A 20,192-nucleotide genomic window follows, 5' to 3' on the forward strand; every position below is an offset into this window, starting at 1 on the left:
CACAATATCACCAATAGAAGGTTGATTCTTATCCTAGATTTTAGCAATCTCAGCATACAATTTTTTTCCTTAAGATGAGAATTTTCACCTTTCCATTTAAAAGACCCAAACTTTAGCCCTGGCCGGTGTGGTTCAGTTGGTTGAGCGTCATCCCATGCACCAAAAGGCCTCTGGCTCCATTCCCAGGCAGGGCCAGTCAGGGCACATGCCTGGCTGTGGGCTTTATCCCCTGTAGGGGGGCATGCAGGAGGCAGCTAATCAGTGATTCTCATCATTGATGTTTCTTTCTCTCTCTCTCCCTCCCTCCCTCACTCTCTCCATCTCTCTTTCTTCCTCTCTCCCTAAAATCAATAAAAACATTTTAAAAAGAAGAAGCATTTTACAGCTTCTCTGTGGCATATCTGAATCACCAGCATCTCTACTCTTGTACGTTGGGCCATTATTAAGTAAAAGAAGAGGTACTTAACCGCAAGCCCTGCGATGCTGTGCCAGTGGATAGGATAACCGGGCTGGCAGCTTCTACATAACTAACAGGTGGGGAGCTGTGTATACACCATGGAGACGCTGAGAAAGGGGATCATTCACGTCCCAGGCAGGAAGGCAAGAAACCTCGAGAGATTTCATCACTACTCAGAGCAGCACACAACTTAAAACCTATGAAATGTTTATCTCTGGAATTTTCCATTTAATATTCTCTATTTAATTGGGGGTCTTTTTAAGTCACAACTTTTTTTTCTTAGTTAACCCTCACCCGAGGATATTTTTCCATTGATTTTTAGAGAGAGTGGAAGGGAAAGGGACAGAGAGAAACATCGATGTGAGAGAGACACATTGATTGGTTGCCTCCTGCAGGCACCCCAACCAGGGCCAGGGAACCTGCAACCAAAGTACGTGCCCTTGACTGGAATCGAACCTGGGACCCTTCAGTCCACAGGCCGACGCTCTATCCACTGAGCCAAACCAGCTAGGACTCCATTTAATATTTTGAGGTTGACCATGGGTAACTGAAATTTCAGAAAGAGAAACCAAGGGAGGTGGCCTCCTGTACTACAAATACTGTGTCAATTGTAACCAGTAACTCAGAGGCGGGGTGCTATACCAGGAAGATGTGAAGCCACGTAAAATGTGGAATGATTTTGCACAACATGTTTTCAGAATAAAGAGAATCCACTTCTTGATACTGAGACACAAGGGTCCTAGTGTTGGACCACAGAGGAGGAAATGCGAGGCTAGCACCCGACTCAGTTCTGAAGGGCGCAGTATTTACAAAGTCCTAATCATGTAAGTGCTGCTTACGGGCATTCAATTTCCAAATTAAACCTAGAGACAAAAATGAAGATTTCATTATGATTACAGAACAAAATATAAATATTATGAACAATCAAAAGTATAGAAGACAGCCCAGCTGGCATGGCTCAGTGGTTGAGCATTGACCTCTGAACCAGGAGGTCATGGTTCGATCCTGGTCAGGGCACATGCCTGGACTGCACACGACCAGGGGGCGTGCAGGAGGCAGCTGATCAATGATTCGCATCATTGATGTTTCTATCTCTCCCTGTCTGAAACCAATAAAAAATACATTCTTTAAAAAAGTATAGAAGACAGAGGTAGAAATGAGGTAGAGAGGAGTGAACCAGAGAAAGATTAAGGGCACACACGTCCACATCTTACATAACAATGACTCATGAGATCATACCTAAAGTTGGTGGAGTCAGAAATAGAGATTGAAGTGTATTATTTGACATTTCCAAGGTAATCAGTGGAAGAAATAAAAATGAAAATATACTGTCAACAATTGGAAAAGGGAGGAGAAAAGGGAGTTAAGTTCTCATCCTTAGCATTGATAGACACTCTAAAAGTGAAGCTTAGGACGAAGAGGTATAAACATTAGAGTTTTGGAGATAACCACCAGAACTAAAATTAAAAATTGTTACGTGAAATGGCCTCTGGGAGTGAGATTGGGGTAGAAAGAGTGAAATGAGAAATTGTTGCTTTTTATTTTATGCGTTTCTTTTCCTTTTTTATTCACTTGGTTATGTGCAAATATTACTTAGATTTAAAGATAAAATAAACTCAAAAATTTTAAATAACTTCTTGTTTTCCTTGCTTCAGGGTGACCTTAAGCAAGTCATAATTATATGTTTTAGTTTGTTGTTGGTGGGCACTAATAAAGAAGCTTCCAACCTTTCTCAGTCCACAGGGGACAACGTGTCTGAGTCATGCTTTCTGGGAGCTCCTAGACCAGAAGAAATGCCTGTTAGTTCTGGTTATTCAGCGATTAGGTCCAAACAACTTAAAAAGTACATATGTCTTCACAACTGAGTAGCTGTTTAAAATAATATTAAACATGAACTAGAAGGAAAAAGAATATTTTTATCCCGTTCTTCAATAACCACAATGAATGACAAATAGGACGTGTGCACCCGTTGGACACTGCACAGTTTCTCCAACCTGAGGACCAGCTTGGAGCCTGCCACTCTCATTTCCTGTGCCATGTTGGTTTTCACCTGACACTTGCTCTTAATCAGAGTGGCAGCCCAGAACTCAGCTTTGCAAAGGTATGGCATCATCAAAAGGAAGAAAATGCAAACTACCACAAACCACTGGTAGAACCACTACGAGCTGGTAGTTGTGGGGTTCAGCAGAGGTCGAGTATCAATGTATTTTCTTTGACAGCTTAAGCACTTGCTGATGAGTCTCAGGGTGCCTAGTACACAGTTTGGGAACTGTGTCCCTCTCATCTACTTGAAATTGTGAAACTTTATTGGAAAACATTTGAGGACAAGGGCCATGAATATTCTAAAATATCTAATGTAGTTTCTTGTTCAATAAGTGCTCCAGCCCTAGCTGGTTTGGCTCAGTGGATAAGAGCATTGGCCTGTGGAACCAAGAGTCCCAGGTTCAATTCCGGTCAAGGGCATGTACCTTGGTTGCATGCTCCTCTCTGGCCCAGGCCCTGGTCAGGGTGCGTGCAGGAGGCAACCAATCGATGTATTTCTCTCACATCGATATTTCTCACTGTCTTTTTCTCTCTCTTCTACCCTAAAAAAATAAAAAATAAAAAACCAATGGAAACAAAAATCCTCAGGTAAGGATAAAATAAATAAATAAATGCTCCATAGCCTGGCCAGTGTGGCTCAGTAGTTGAGCGTAGACTTATGAACCAGGAGGTCTCGGTCCAATTCCCTGTCAGGACACATGTCTGGGTTATAGGCTCAATCTCCAGGAGGGGGCATGCAGGAGGCAGCCGATCAGTGATTCTCATCATTGATGTTTCTATCTCTCTCTCTTCCTTTCTCTCTGAAATTAATAAAAAACTTTAATAATAATAAAGGCTCCATAAATACTTTCATTTGAATCCATGATGTCATAGGTTATAAGATGCATACTGATTTCTAGAAATAGTAGAATGCTAAAAAAAAATTATAAAATCAATAAAATACAGCAGTTATAGGCTGCTGCGAGTTTATTGCCCATGTCTGAGTCAGTGCTACAGTTTAATATTTACCCTTGTGATATCTGTAAAGTCAAACTCATCAGTGTCTTTGTGGGCTTAAAACCAATCATAGAAATAAATCCTAACACAATGGAGTTTGACTGTGCCTCCTTCCCCAGCACACACAAAACCAATCTTGCTCTTCCAACTGCTGTCCTCTTGGGGGTGAAAGGGAATGAGCGGTCGGCACTGCCTTCTCCCCTTCTTTCCCTGAATTTTGAGTTTTATGTTCCTGTCCCCCACTGTTAATATGTTTTAAACTCTCCCATTCACTTTGCAAGTAATTACAAAACTTGGGCTTCTTGGTTCCTCGGATATGAAAGGACAGCTATTGCAGATCTAGGCTGTATTTTTCTGATCTTATTCCCAATTTCTGGTAAGAAGCCCAAAGTAGCCTGGAGGCTCGAGCCACCCAAGCATGGCCACATGGTCTCCAGGGGTGCCACATAGTGCCTGTAACCACTCAGAGACCCCATTTTTCAAACATGAAAACAAACATAATGAGCTAGAGTCCTTACGCTCTGCTTAATTACAGTAAAACTTGCTGAAGAGCAGAAGGTAAATAAGTGTAAACATTTAAATATTAATGTTTGGATGGAAAGGAAAGTCGGGTAGAAAGAAATTTCACGCTGCAATAGTTCTTTTCTCTTTCAGTGGGTGGCCCCTCGAAGATTCAAATTCACAGGAAGCAGATCAAGTTGTTGTCACATGACCTCCCAAGAAAGGATAGAGTCCGGGGAAAGAGTGGCCAGAATAGAAGGACGCCAGAGATGACGATTTCTTACACCTCCAGGCAGAGTCCAGCTCAGGCTGGGGGCGGGGCGGTCTTCAGAAAGGAGGGTCTTCTCTCAAGGAGTTCTGGGAGGGAGGCGGGGAGGCAGACACTTCCTTCGATCTGTGGGATCCAGTAGGAGGATAGGTCAGCTCCCTCCAGCCTCCTCCCTGCTGCCCTAGGATTCCTTTATATGGTCCAGTTTTTACAATTACGGGGACCGCCCAACCCTTGGGGCCTAGGAGTTAAGTGCCTGGTTGCTTAAACTCAGCACAACGTCTGAAAAGACGGGCTCCCCAGGCACAAAGAACTCTCCAGGTCTATTAAACGACATACAACAGCCCTGGCTGGTGTGGCTCAGATGGTTGAGTGTCGTCCCTGCACCAAAAGGTCGCCAGTTTGATTCCTGGTCAGAACACATGCTCAGGTTTCTGGCTCGGTCCCCAGTAGGGGGCGTGCAGGAGGCAGGCATTCAGTGTTTCTCTTCCTCTCCCTTCCCCTCTCTAAAATCAATTTTTTTAAAATGCATTAAAAGCACATGCAACAGTCGGTGTCACACTTAGACTTCAAATGGAGCTGCATCTTCAACTCCGTTTTAAGGCCCTAACATAGAGGAGAGTCTGGGCGCCAAAGAAAGAGTCTTGCTATCCATGCTGTGTTGGGGGCGACCCCTACATGTTGTAAATATTCAGCTGATATGTTTGTCTATTTGGCCTAACCCTGGTTTTCCTTACTTGACTATTTTGAAGTCATAAGTGTTTTTGGCATCAATGCCCTGATGTCACCTGTTTTCTGTTGCTGGTCCCAGTTCCCAGCTGTTAAGGCCGTGTGTGACTCCTCTGGACTGGCACTGGGAAAGCCCCTCGCCTTATCCTGCACACCTGCTCATTCTCTGGCCATTTTCATTTGAGAAAAATGAAGGAGAGGGAGGGAGGTGCTGCCTTTGTGGCCTTTGTCCCCTGTGCATGGTTCTCTGTTGGTAGGAGAGACCTGACCAGCCAGCACGCACCTATCCACAGGGCATGTCCACCTGGGATGGACTTTTTAGGTGGTTCCTTGGCAACCCGACCTACTGTCCTTCCCCTCCCTCCACTTACCAGTAACTAAAAAGAGCGCAAAATTGGCTTAGTGGAGCCACCAATACGAACACATTTTTATGAACATGCACAGTCTCTTTATGCTCATTTCTTTTCTTTCTTTCTTGTTTTTTATTTGGTGGTGGTGTTTTTGTTTTGTGGGGTTTTGTTGGTGGTGGTGGTGGTGGTGGTGGTGGTGGTGGTGGTGGTGGTGGTGGTGGTGGTGTGTGTGTGTGTGTGTGTGTGTGTGTGTGTGTGTGTGTGTGTTTGAGAGGAAGGGAGACGGGGAGAGAGAGAAGCATCAGTGATGAAGAGAGAATCATTGATCTGCTGCCTCCTGCACGCCCCCTACTGGGGATTGAGCCTGAAACCCAGGCATGTGCCCAAACCAAGAATCAAACCATGATCTAGTTCAGGGGTGGGCAAACTTTTTGACTCGAGGGCCACAATGGGTTCTTAAACTGGACCGGAGGGCCGGAGCAAAAGCATGGATGGAGTGTTTGTGTGAACTAATATAAATTCAAAGTAAACATCATTACATAAAAGGGGACGGTCTTTTATTTCAATAGTTTTATTCATTTCAAACGGGCCGGATCCGGGCCGTGGGCAAACTAGTTCATACTTCAATCCCCAACCACTGAGCCACGCCAGCCGGGCTTGAACTCATTTCTTAAAGGGCCTACCCTTCTTTTCCAGAACCATTTGAAAGTTGAAAAAAAATAGGAACATTTAAGGCCAGAAAGACCTTCAGGATCTATTAGTCACTGTCCTATTTTACAGATGAGGCCCACACCAATGACACCCAGCACGCGCATAGCTAGTTATTAGAAGTGGGACCACGCCCTGGGGTTCCTGTTCCCAGTCCTGGGCTCGTTCCACTGTACTGGGAGCCACCTCCATGTGGAACAGCACCACCAACTAGCAAACCTGCCAAGTAGCTCTCTCTGAGGGCAAGGACCATTCCACATTGCTTTATGGGTCCCCTGGCCCCGGGACAGTGATGACCAACAACAGGTACTCAGGACATTTACTGATGCCTGACCTAAGTTTCCGTAACTTAAATCGATGGTTAACGTCCTAATATGCTGCTGATGGCTTCCTCCATGAGAGGACATCTATCTATAAGTCTACTTCTGAGAGTTAGCAGCCTTGGACAGCCGAGGCACGGACAATGTGGCTCTAAAAACGGTGATATTATGTTATTACCGCATCTTACCGTGAAAGAGATAATATTCTAAGACTGTTTCCTCATCTTAGAATGAATACCTACATCTTTTGGTGGCAAAATGACACATATAGTGGGAGCATAGTAAGTGCAGATATGCAATTGAAATTAATGTATGTGAAGTATGTAATAACATGCCTCACACTCTCATCCTTTAACTTGGGGATAGGAGGGTGTTGAGAATGGGGTTTGTTGCTGATTCCATAGTTTCATTTAAAACTCCTCAGTCATAACAGAGCAATCAGATACTTTAGAAATTGAACACTATGTTCATTCTTCCATCCGAATTAAATAAATCCCCGTTTTGTGACTTTGACACTAGCCATGCATTCATTTAGAACTTTCTTCCATCATATTCTTAGCTACTTTCTTAGTCCTTTTCGTTGCCATCTTGGTTGTTAGTAAGCTGACCTAACCAAAATTTGAAATGGCTGCCTCCACAGGTAGAACCAATTTCAGCTTCGTTTTGACTTTCTCATTGTCCATCCCCAAACGAAATGTCTACAGAGAATGATGTTGCCTTTGGGGCAGAGAGCTTTGACTCATTAAAACATTTCCTACAAGTTTTCTGGCTTCTTTTCTTTGGTCCTGCTTGCTTGTCCTTTGTAATTTGCTTTTATTTATTCTGAATTATATTCTATTTTTTGGTCACGGTACTCCCTTGACCAACAAGTTAAGCTCTATCACAATTCTCTGAGTTAGTTTTAGCCTTTTAGAGACTCTTTCAGAAACATAGAATTGTTTTATCTTCACACAAAAATAGCTTCCTGAAATACACATGTCTCTGGGGGGGCATTGTATTGAAGTCACCTCTTCCTGCTGATTCTGAAGTTTCTCCCCCAAATTCCAGGGAACAGAAGCTTGGGCTGCATTCTCACTTTTCATTTGTGGCGTTTGGTTACTTTGCATTAACATATCCAATACAGTGGCCTCTTCTGGCATGTTTCAGTTTTTAAGAATTATTGGAAATCAGCCGTGAGCTGTAGGTCAAAGCTATGAATAAGGTACAGTGGGGCCTTGACTTACGAGTGTCCCGACTAACGAGTTTTTTGAGATACCAGCTGTCTCTCGGCCAATTTTTTGCATTGAGTTGGTAGAGTAATTTGAGTTAACGAGCTCCTTAACGAGCTCGGTCTCCGAACGAATTAAACTCGTAAGTGAAGGCCCCACTGTACTAATGTATTAACCCTTTGCGGTCGTATTACATTTGGACATGGGTGTCGTACTGGTCGGAATTAATTTCCATTGAAAGAGCAGTGATACATAACATGCAAGATTATGAAGGATAAACAAGATTTATTAATTCTTTTTTGAACATTATATGTATGTTTAGACAATAATGTGTTTCAATAACATGTTTTTATGTAAAAATTATATTTTATATTTCTCCATTGTGTGGTATCTTTGAAAGCAGTCTCCAATATGCAGTCCTGGTTTTCGACTACATATATCGCAAAAATAATTAGTTTGGCGTCTTCCTCCCCTAATCTTTCTGTTCGAACAGACAGAGCAATCTTTACTTTGCACACCTTCACAGTGCCGCAATATATGCAGCTTCCCATTAAGCCTTTCATCTTTATCTGAGGCCGATGGTCTTCCTGGTTTTGAAGACGCTCCTTCACGAAAATCAGATTCGCAGTACACTTCTTTCGGTAACTTTCTTTTTGCCATTTTGGAGTATTATTTTGAAATATCTTAACAAGCGAGAATGCCTAATTACAGTTAAACGTAATCTTAAAGCTTTATTTGAAATTCTGCGAGGTATCTCTGAAGCTTGTCGATTTCTTCACTCTCAAAAGGCGACTGACTCGCCACGGTGTTTTGCATGGCGAGTGCGGAACGGCCGCGTGTGTTTATATTGAGTTTCGATATCTCCGATTTTTGGGGCAATGTTTTGGTTCATGACAAGGTCGCTTAGACACTTAAGAGCTTTCAGAGAAATTATGAACTGATACATGAATGAATAGAGTTAAGATTCGTACAGTTCCTTGCTGTGGTGGCTGAGAGCAGACATACAACCGGAACGGTAAGAAAGCTTTAGCGGCTGAGAGTAGACAAACGACCGCAAAGGGTTAAAGCAGGCCGAAGCAAATCGGAGAAAAGAGGACTGTGTTAGTTTAGTTATTGCTGCTGTAACAAGTCACCCTCAGATTTAGTGGCTTAGAACCAGACAGACTTACTCTCTCACAGCCTGGAGGTCAGAAGCCCTTATACTGGGCTAAAATGGCGCCGGCAGCTTCGGCCAGCTTGGCTCAGTGGATAGAGCATCGGCCTGCAGACTGAAGAGTCCTGGGTTCAATTCTGGACAAGGGCACATGCCCGGGTTGCATGCTCGATCCCCAGTAGGGGCCAGGAGGCAGCCAATCAATGATTCTTTCTCATCGTTGATCTTTCTACTCTCTCCCTCTCCCTTCCTGTCTGAAATCAATAAAAAAATATTTTTAAAAATTAAAATAAAATGGCGTCGGCAGGTCTGGTCCTTCCTGGAGGCTCTGAGAGGAGAATTCGCTCCCTTCACTCATGTCACTCCTCACTCTCGTCTCCTGCCCCCCTCATGGAAGAACCTTGGCAATTCCTTTAGACCTGCCCAGGCCATCCAGGATACGCTCCCAGCTCAGGACCCTGGACTTAATCCCATCTGCAGAGTCCCTTCTGCCATATAAGGCGACACATCCCAAATGGTCGGGGGTGACGAAGTGGACGTTGTTGGAAACCATTATTCGCTGGCTGAAAAGCCTTGGCCTCTCTCTGGTGACAGTCTTTGGCCTCTCGTATTGAGGTTGGGCTGGCTTGATGGGGTGGGAGAGGTTTGTGGGTGGGCCTGCTGATGGCCTGCCTGCAGCACCCTGCGGTGGCAGCCGGTCTCAGCCACCTCCCGGACTGTCAGGCACCTCACCTAGTGCTCTAGGACCGCTCACTGTTCCCAGGATGTTCTCCAGCCGCCCTTCCTCACCCTGCTTTCTTTCCTTGCCAGCATTGTGCTGGCGCCAGGGAGCCACTGTGTCAGCAAGCTGAGAGGGAAACTGAGGCAAGATGTCGGGCCGGAGCGGGAAGAAGAAAATGTCCAAGCTGTCCCGGTCAGCCAGGGCCGGGGTCATCTTCCCGGTGGGGAGGCTGATGCGTTACCTGAAGAAAGGGACGTTCAAGTACCGGATCAGCGTGGGTGCTCCCGTGTACATGGCGGCAGTCATCGAGTACCTGGCAGGTAAGGTGCCTCAAAGGGCAGGTAATCCGCTCGGCCCCTCACATAGGCTGGGAGGGTGCTGTCTCAAGGCTGCTGTGGGTGGCAGCTGGGTTGGGCTTGCCTGCTTGCTGATCAGTTTCTGCAGGCTTTAGGGGAGAGAAAAGGGCATAAGATGGACAGATGATCAGCACGGGAGGCAGAGAACTCACAGGAAGGTGGCTTTTCCAGCCCAGCCCTGAAAACGGTGTGTCTTGCGTAGGCAAATGCGATGTGTGAGAATCTAGGTTCCCAAAGAAGAGAAGCTACGGGAGGAAGGGGGTGCTATTTGTTTTATAAAAGGGGATCTTCACTTTACAGAAAGTCCTCCTTAAACATCGGTTCTCCGGGGCATGAAACTAGGACTCGGTGTCCATAAATAACATTGACTAGAGCACCAAAGGCATCTTCAGTTGGTTCCATGAAGCCAGCATTCTAATTTTGCTCCTTTACGGAGGTGGTTCTCTGTCTACAGTGGTTATGTAGGAAATCGTTTCCCATATTGGTTGTTAAAATTACTTTTTTACTAAGAGATGAGAGTTTTGCTGTATGGGTTCTTTATATACTTGAGCACTTTCTACTTCGTTTTTGTTATTGTACTCTTATGTCGTAAACAGAAGATATACTTCACAATTTCAAGGAGGCTTTAAAATATATATAGCCAGCCAGAGTGGCTCAGTGGGTTGGAACAGGAGGTCACAGTTCAATTCCGGCCTGGGCACACGCCCGGGTTTCATTCTTGATCCCCAGTAAGGGACATGCAGGAAGCAACTGATCAATGATTCTCTCTTGTCATTAATGTTTCTATCTCCCTCTCCTTTTCCTTCTCTGAAATCAATTTTAATTTTTTTTAATTTTTAAGATATATAAATATACAAATCTATATAAATAAGTGTGGTTAGTTCATTGAAGGGGTCCTCTTAGCCATTGGCAATAATGTCTTAGACTCTGCCCATGGGGATTCCCTAGACACCAGATCCTTTGGAAAGTCCACCAGGGAGAAAAGCAAACTTCCCCAAACCACCTACCTGGAAGCTGAGCCCCTTGCAGCCACAGCAATGAAAACCCCCAGGCGGGCAGGGCTGGACCCAGTTTCTCTCCCAGGTCCCTCTTCCCCTCCTGCTTCTCCCTCAAGCGCCGTCTCTTCCTCCTTAAATGTACGGTCCTGTTCTGCCCTCCTGGTCCCCATCACTCACTGAGCACTGTTACCGATGAAAGGTTTGCCTTGATCCATTCGTGGAAACTTCTCCCCCTGACCTTCAGTCGGACACACCGACCGCAGCACCATGAGCCTGTCCCTTACTGTGCAATGAAAGCCCTCCTGGGCTAAAGGTTTTCCAGGAGGATCCTTGAGGAGGTGGGAGAGGGCTGGCAGGCTCTGAAGGTCAGCTGAGTCCAGGGAGATAGAGCAGTGCTGTTCAAGGTGGGATCACCGGGGATCTTGTTGACAAGGCTGGGGTGGCGCCTGAGGCTCCGCCCTTCTAACGAGCTCCCAGGTGATGCCCATGCTACTGGTTCCAGGACGGCTCAGAGGGGCAAGGTGGCAGCCAGTCTCTCAGCAGCAGGCCTACAGGCGTGGGCGATGCTTGTTCAAAATGCAAGTTCCTGGCTGCACCCCTCCCGGTGGCCTGATTCCCTGGGTCTGGGGTAGAACCCAGAAGCCTGATGGGAAAACCTGCTGGCTCTGGGATGCTGGCTTCGAGAAAGATGAATGAAACTTTAAAACAACCTGTTAAACTCGTGTCACCCACCGAGACTGGAAACCAATTGGGTGACCCAGAGATCCCACAGCCTCCCAGCAGGAGCTGGGCTTCCCTGAGACGCTCCGATCCCAAGCTGTGCACTTTCCGCTACACCACCGTGACCCATTATAATGTGTGTATAATCAAAGTAATTAAGTACTTTCTACATCTCCACTTGGCAAAAGTCACACTTGGTGCATAATAAAACAAATGCGGCCTTTTGAATCACGGGCATCTCTGTTCATCTTTGGTTCAGATAAAAGCTTACATTTTCCCATTTATTTATTCAACCAATGTCTGGTAAGCATCTACTTGTCAGTACACACACTAAGTCCTCAGGCTGCTCTCTGGTCATAGAATTGGACCATTGCTAGGGTTTTTCATGTGTCTTGGATTAGAGCCCCCAGCCTCCACAGCAGTCACACTGAGCCAGCAGGTCTTTAAGGACTTATAGTACCTCCCAGAGTAGAGCGTCCTTCTGTTTCTCAGTGAATGGAGTTCTCAGAATCTTCCATTCACTCACAAAGTGACTGAGCACCTACTGTGGGCCAGGTGTTGTGGATGCTGAGGATAGAGCCTAGACCAGGACAGGCAGGAATCCCTCCCTCCAGCAGAATGCATTCCCCAGGAAGGAGCAGGCAGACAAGTGGAGGGTGTGCTGCATCAGGCGTGCTAAGTGCTGGGGGACAAATAAAGTGGATACTACTGATAGGGTGTTCCAGAAAAGGGAAGGGGAGGGGAGTCGTAAATAGAGCCACCCCAGAAGGCCCATCTGAAGGACAACAGGGAGTGGGCCTGCAGATGTCTGGGGGTGGGCACCCTAGCCTGGGGGAAGGCAGGTGCTGGGAGTGTTGGGGGAACAGCAGTGGGGCCAGAGGGCTATAGCTAGGGGCGGGGCTTGGGCTGTAAATGAGGCCCAAGGGAGAAGGGGCTGGAATTGGGGGAGGGGTGGGGATAAGAGCTAGCAATAGCAGCTCTGCAGGGTTGCGGGCTCGATCCCCAGTGGAGCACGTGTAGGAGGCAGCCAATCAATGATGTTTGCTCTTTCATCGATGTTTCTATCTCTCTATCCCTCTCCTTTCCTGATGCCTGGGTCTCACCCCCAGAAATTCTGGGGTATGTTCTGGGCATCAGGGTTTCTCAAAGCTCCCCCAAATGATCTGACGGGCAATAGAGTTGGGAATTAGTAGGAGTTACCAGATTCAGATGGGAGGGGTTGCACAGGGGGAGATTGTCAGGTTGGGGAGGAACAAGGATGAAGTTTAGAGGAAGTATGTAGCACTTCCAGGAACTAGAGGAAGTTCCGTGTACCAGGAACAAGCTGGGAAATGGCAGGGCCGGGAGTTGGGGGTGGGAATGAGATGGAGTGGGGAGCAGGCCATTGAGGACCACGATGAGCTATTGAGAATAAATAATTTACCTTTTTTATGTTGAGAAAATGTTTTATAAAATATTTTTAATTGAGAGGACAAAGAAGTCTTAAAGCAGGGTTAAATTTCAGGGCACATCCTGAAATCATTGTGTGACATAGGAACTCATCATTTACACATCATTTCCAGGCAATTAGGCCTATCCATTTAACACCAAGCATTTTTACCTAATGATTCTCACTTATTACATTTGTGTTTTGAAGAGCTCACATGGGCAGCCAGAGCCACACGCGTGGTTGTGCAGATTGTACACTGCGCAAGGACACACGTTTAAGGGCGTGCCATTCACAGCGTGGCCCTCAGATAACTATCTTTATTATGAGCATTTCCAGCAGATGGCAGTAAAGGGTCTTGTTCAGATGAAATCGGGGCAGTACAGTGTCTTGAGGAAGAGGCATCTTTTTCTAATTTGCACAAAGGCGCCTTTGGCCTAGTGATGGCCTTGTTGGCACGGATCTGGAGGAGGACAAAACGGGGACAGGGAAACCATTTCGACAGTCACTACTGTTTTCTCGGCCGGAAGAGAAGAGAGCCTTAACTCAGATCATGGCAACAAGCGTGGGGAAGAGGGGCAAAGGCGTGTGAGCTTGAAGAGGCCGGGAGGAGGGAGGGCGGGAGGAGGAGAGAATGACTCTAAGGTCTGTGTGTGGATGGAGCTGCCAGTCCCAGGGGCGATGGGAGGAGCAGGCTTGGGAAGGGGGTGATATGGATGTGGGGAGTTTGATTTACCTGTGGGACACCCAGGTGAGGAGGCCCAGGTGACATCTCAGCAGAGCTGGAGGTGCAGATCTGACCACACGGCAAGGTAGGTGGAAGCTGGAGCCAAAAGTGGATGGGGTTCCCTCAAAAGACTCATGGCCTAAGCAGAGCAAAGGGCCCAGACACAGCCCAGGGGCGCCATCATCTAGTGGGCAGGTGTACAAGCAAGATGGGGCCGGAGAAGGAGACGGTCTTGAAGGAGTGGCCACTCCAGGCCCTCTGTTCCAACCCTCCGTTTAATGTGCTATTTCCCATCTGCTGGGGTCGGGATGCCCGGTGTTGATTCGGTTCGTGTCCAAAATGAGAGGACACAGCTCTTCCAAAATAATTTCTTTTGGCTACAGAAATCTTTTTTTTTTTTTAACTACCAGATACTCAGGTGCATTCCAGATGGTTACTATTGCTGGAAACCAGACTTCCAAGAAGTTAGAGGTTTGCTATGGAAGTCTATAAACTTCCAGGGAAGTCGCCACCACTTAGTGGAATAATGATCTCCCTACAGAATTTCCAGTGGAACAAATGTGTGCCATCTAAATCCAGTTTTCTTCTGCTGGCCAATAGAAGGAGACTTGTGTTTCCAAAATCAATAAAGTCACTCAAGGATGTAGCAACTATAACGTGGAAGAGATGTGAGAATGAATTTGCAGTGTTGTAGCACTTTTCATTATGGAAATGCCACATAAATATTAAATTTTAATGCTTATTTTATAATCCACTTGAATGCGTTTGCCGGAACAGCATTTGAAAATATTAATAATGATTAATGTTGTTTCAAACATTTAAATCAGCGGTTCTCAACCTGTGGGTCGCGACCCCTTTGGCGGTTGAACGACCCTTTCACAGGGGTCGCCTAAGACCATCCTGCATATCAGATATTTACATTTATGATTCATAACAGTAGCAACATTACAGTTATGAAGTAGCCACGAAAATAACTTTATGGTTGGGTCACAACATGAGGAACTGTATTTAAAGGGCCAGAAGGTTGAGAACCACTGATTTACATGGTAGCATCTCTGTCCCAGGGAATGTTCAGATGAAACATTCAACAGAGAAAAGAACTCCTTGGTCTAGATTTTCTGGTGTATCATGAAGTTCTCCTCTTTAAAGAAAAAGGAAGCTCTACCTTTGCTTTTTCACGAGAGCACATGGTCAAGGTTTTCTTTCTAGAACCGATTTTGGAATGGCTGGCCCGTGAGCTCAGTCCCACGCTTCGTGCCGCCTGCTGAGTCACTGCGGTGACTCTCTCCTGTGCTGCACTTAATTCTGGCAGATTTCCCATCTGCGGGTCTCACGTCCGTGCGTCTGTCCGTCAAGCTGAAAATAACCTGACCTTCAGGGGCATCTTGCAGGCCCCAAGCATGGAGGGTTTCCCCATGAGCCCTGCTTCTCATGCTGACGACTGAGTTAATGAACTTGGGAGGGTGCTTAACTTCTTCCTCTAAATGCAGGGACAGAGGCAGGAGAGTGCTGGACCAAGATGCTAAATTACATTTGATTTCTCAGAAGCTTAATATTGGGAGGCTCCTTGGCCCCCGCACCCATCTAGGAAAAAGGGGAGTGGAGTGCACCTTCTGCCCAGGCATGGGCCCCCGAGATGAGCAAGTGCAGGAAACCCCGTTTTATTGCTGCCCATTTTAACCTAGAGTCATGCTGCAAGCCTATTTTTTTAAAAATATGTTTTTACTGATTTCAGAGAGAGGAAGGGAGAGGGAGAGAGAGAAACATCAATGATGAGAATCATTGATTGGCTGCCTCCTGCACGCACCCTACTAGAGATCAGGTTGCGGGCTACTGCCTCCTACACGCATCATGTGCCCTGATGGGGAATCCAACCGTGACTTCCTAGTTCATGGATCAACGCTCAACCACTGAACCACACCGGCCAGGCCAGCAAGACTATTAGTGAAAGCTTTGTGATTGCATTTCTTTTTGATGGGTACACTTTTTTAAATAAAGAAAGGGTTGGGCAGCAGTCTGAATGCAGCAAATCAGATTATCCAATATGACATTAATTTCAAATTCTCTGCCCCATTGTCTCAACAAATATGCTCATACTTCTCCAACTACAGTGCCCCCTCAATCTCTGATTCAGGAAACATGATCCCTGTATAAATGAATTGTTGGTAAACACAATATTCATTGCTTAATAACCTGGAAGGGATGCTATGAGATGAATTTGCAGTGATTTAGCACTTTTCATTATGGAAATGCCATATAAATATTTAACTCTAATGATTATTTTATTCTAATTTTTGTTAATTACATTTGCTTAGTTAATATGGCATACTTATGCAAAGTTTTTATTTTATTGCCATATATTTTATAAATGATGGCAACTTCATGTGCTATTTTATTTGAAATTAGGTTGATTGTAAAGACATACATAATCCCCTGTTAATTTTAAGATTTAATATTTATGCCATTATACCAGCAAATCCCCAACACTCACACACACACACACACACACACACACACGCCTATGCAAACACCTCACAACAAATGTATGCGCACATGCACATACGCACACATTTCCCCCACGTGTTAGTGAAACAACTCAATGGCACATTGCTGTTAGCTTTCTAAGGGAAGGACTTTTTCTTTATAGCTCATTCATTCTTTTAAAAGCAGACAAGTTTGATTTAGCAGAACATCCTAAAATTGAGGAAGAAGGAAAAATAACAAAATAAGAGGAGAAAGGAGAAAGCATACAGATGGTATCAAACAATTCTATAGATTTTTTTTAAAAAAAACTTGACTCAAAAATTTGGTAGCAGGTGAAGTAGTATTAGGAAAATCCCTTTCTGTCAGCTCTTTCCCATTTACCACATAACATGTTCGTTAAACTCAGAGCTAGGCCAGGCTGTGAGGGGTATGAGGAAACCCCTGAGCCCCAATGTACCTTCCTTCGCAGACCTCATAGGTCTCCCCGCTAGGAATTCACTTCTCGGGTGAGCATTTCCTCATCCCATAGTGTGAGTGAGTTCTTCCCATCCACTTTCCTTTAGGACAAGAGGGACCTGGGGCATCAGGTGAAGCAGAAAAGAGGATTCTGAAAGGGGTCCCACTGGGGACCAGAGACAGACTTCACCTGCATCACTATTCTCTTCAGAGATGCCCCATGCTAGGGTTTAAACAAGAGTGTATTTCTCTCTCATAAAAGAAGTCTATAGAACAGTGATGGCGAACCTTTTGAGCTCAGCGTGTCAGCATTTTGAAAAACCCTAACTTAACTCTGGTGCCGTGTCACATGTAGAAATTTTTTTATATTTGCAACCATAGTAAAACAAAGACTTATATGTTTGATAGTTATTTTATATATTTAAATGCCATTTAACAAAGAAAAATCAACCAAAAAAATGAGTTCACGTGTCACCTCTGACACACGTGTCGTAGGTTCGCCATCACTGCTATAGAACATAGTCCAGGTCGGTTAGGAAGCTCCACAGCCATGAGATACCTCAGCTCCTTCTGTCTTGTTACTCCACATCCACAGCTTCTTCTTGGTCAAATCCCAGCCATCACGCCCTCAGTCCAGCAATAGAAAAGGAAGGGGTACCATACAACACGACTGCTTGCCTTTCACTGGCCAGAGCTTAGTCACGTGACCACCTCTATCAACAAGGGAGGCTGGGAAAAACTGTCTTCATTCCTTCCCATGGATATGGGCTCAGCAAAAAAAAAAAAAAAAAAAAAAAAAAAAAAAATCAGATCCATATACCAAGAAGGATGGGGAGGAATTAATGTCAAGGGACAACTAGAAGACTTTTGTTCCAGGATCATAGGTCAGGTCTTGCTAACATATCTTACTTGTCTAAGACCTGAATTCTTTTCAGCTTTCTGGATTTCTTTCCAGGCCCAGACTTAAAAATCACAAGTGAATCAATGTGATCAAACTCAAAGACCATTCCCAAGGAAAAGCTTCAGGGAGCTCAGACCCCATTCTGTGACTGCCTATTAACTCCCCCTTGTCCTTTCAGCGGAGATTCTAGAATTGGCTGGCAATGCCGCGAGGGACAACAAGAAGGCCCGGATAGCCCCGAGACACATCCTGCTGGCCGTGGCCAACGATGAGGAGCTCAATCAGGTACCTCGGCCGCACGGACACGTGCCACCAAATGGGTTTGTCAAACACACGACTGCATGTGGACACAGCACATCATTCCTGCTCTAGTTCCCGTCACATTTGCACCAAACTAGGTCTTTTAGATCCTAAAAGAGAAGAATCGATTCTTCTAGGGTATCATTCAGCTTCAAAATACAATTGCCTCTGGAGTAGATCCTGTTATATATTCTGGGTCTGGCCAGGCCTTTTCCTCAAAGGAGTGCGGAGACCAGTGGTCTGCTGGGTCTAGCCCCAGCTTTGACCTTTGAACTTCATTTTGTCAAGCTGTGCTCCCCATGTGTGAGGCTCTTTATCCTCTGTTATGTCTGGAATTCCAGAGCCCTGGGCAGCATCGCTGGTTTCAACCTCTCTACCCTTTCATTTTGCTTGGCTTGTTGTGTTTTCTGCACAAGATCACAGGAGGCCTTGATGCCTACAGAGATACTCTCTGCAAGAGAAACAGAAAAAGCCAGTTAGACGGTGTATTATGCAACTTAGGGGAAACAAAGGCCAGATTTAACCTTGTTTTGCCAACAGTTAGAACTGTGTTAAACCCAGAATCAGCAAGCTCTTAGCTGCCTGAACTGATGCGTTTCTCTCTTCAGCTGCTGAAAGGAGTGACCATTGCCAGCGGAGGCGTCCTGCCCAGAATCCATCCCGAACTGCTGGCCAAAAAGCGAGGGACCAAAGGCAAGTCGGAAACTATCCTCTCCCCTCCGCCGGAGAAAAGAGGAAGGAAGGCCACGTCGGGCAAGAAGGGGGGCAAGAAATCCAAGGCTGCCAAACCACGGACGTCCAAAAAGGTGAGCCAGGCTGCGTCCGTGAGCCAGGGACTCTCGGAACAGCAGGAAAGTTGAACCGTCGAAGATGAAGGTGTAGCCACATCTCCAGAAAACGGGGGACTCCACAGCGCGGTGCTGGGAGGAAATGCCAAGCATGCGCTGCAATCACCAGGCAGGGTCTACCAGCAGTTTCCACAGCATGGGTGGTCCTCATGTTTCCAGGTCCCTGCCGTTGCCCCCACTAAAACCTGCGTGAGAGCCGACAGCCTGGCGCGCTGCCCTTCACTTCTCTGTCGCTCCAAGTTGCCACTGAAATACCTCTAGTCTCCCCTAGATAGTCCCCCAGGCCCGGCCGAGGGGGTTCCAGCTGTGGCGGAGAGCCTGATGCGCTGAGCGGCTACAGCCAGAGATGCCGTTTGCAGAGTAATACTTTCAGGCGCTGCCCAGCACAGTAACTGCTCTCCACGTGTGGTTCTTTCTATTTGAATTTAACTTAATTAAATCAAATTTAAAAGTATTTTCTCGGTTGCACGAGCTGAGTGCTCAATTGCCCTGGCAGCACAGACGCAGGACGTCGCACAATCACAGGAGGTTGGACAGCGCAGCTTCAGAGGCTGTCTGTTGCCCTCCACAGACCTCATGACAGCACAGAGGTCATGTAAGCGCGCCCTGGGCTGCCTCGGCGTCCCAGGAGAAACCGGGGACAGGGGGTTGAGCAATGTGCTGGAATGACCCTCCCGGTTCTGATGCTTGTCATCGTAAGTGGAGAAGAGCAAGAATCACATGACTGTGCGGGTTTGAGTGAGAACTACAGGTGCGCGTGAACCCTGAACGCGTCGTATTTTGGGCAGCACCCGTTTCTTTTCCTGATGTTGCTACCCTTTGCTTCCCTCCATCAAGAGCAGTAGAACATAACGCTAACCACTGCCTTTCATGCCCACGGGGGTGGTGGCCATGGGAAGAGCTTTATTGAGCCACTTTGGGCCTTTTCTCCAATGACTTCCCATCTGTTCCTCTGATTTCTACCCACAGTCCAAACCAAAAGACAGTGATAAAGAAGGGACTTCGAATTCCACCTCTGAAGATGGGCCAGGAGATGGATTCACCATCTTGTCTTCTAAGAGCCTTGTTCTAGGGCAGAAGGTACTAAAGAGAATTGTGCTGTGCTGTGCTGTAGTAAAACATGATTGCATTTTCAAATCCTCACCTGAGGATATGTTTATTGATTTTTAGAGAAAGGAAGAGAGAGAGAGAGAGAGAGAGAGAGAGAGAGAGAGAGAGAGAGAGAAAGAGAGAAGAGAGAGAAACATCTATCGATTGCCTCCCATACTCTCTGTGACCGGGGATGGAATCCACAACCTAGCTTTGTGTCCTGACCAGGGATTGAACCCGCAACCTTTCGGTGCATGGGATGACGTCACAACCAACTGAGCCTCCCCCAGGGCCATGGTTGCATTTTTATAACCTGCTGTTTACAAGCAGTGACGCCTCCTTCATCTCTGGTTCCCCTAATATGACTTTCGCTCTGGCCTTGAATGATTCATTTTTGAACTAACGAGTGAACCAGGTCTTTCGTGCTGAGAGT

The 20,192-nt window shown here is 46.1% G+C and overlaps 1 protein-coding gene across 2 annotated transcripts in view; it reads left to right on the forward strand.

The window, feature by feature from the left end:
• Window positions 1–20,192, forward strand: part of LOC118670095 (core histone macro-H2A.2) — a 43,537-nt gene that overhangs the window by 15,105 nt on the left and 8,240 nt on the right. For both annotated transcript variants that reach the window (XM_036336963.1, XM_036336962.1), the window contains exons 2-5: window positions 9,544–9,774; window positions 17,701–17,807; window positions 18,431–18,628; window positions 19,640–19,750. In XM_036336963.1, the coding sequence (XP_036192856.1) occupies window positions 9,603–9,774; window positions 17,701–17,807; window positions 18,431–18,628; window positions 19,640–19,750 (588 nt within the window). In that variant the 5' untranslated portion in view covers window positions 9,544–9,602. The remainder of the gene's footprint in view (window positions 1–9,543; window positions 9,775–17,700; window positions 17,808–18,430; window positions 18,629–19,639; window positions 19,751–20,192) is intronic.

This window comes from Myotis myotis, unplaced genomic scaffold, assembly GCF_014108235.1.
Source record: "Myotis myotis isolate mMyoMyo1 unplaced genomic scaffold, mMyoMyo1.p scaffold_m19_p_15, whole genome shotgun sequence".
In the NCBI taxonomy this organism is placed as follows: domain Eukaryota; kingdom Metazoa; phylum Chordata; class Mammalia; order Chiroptera; family Vespertilionidae; genus Myotis; species Myotis myotis.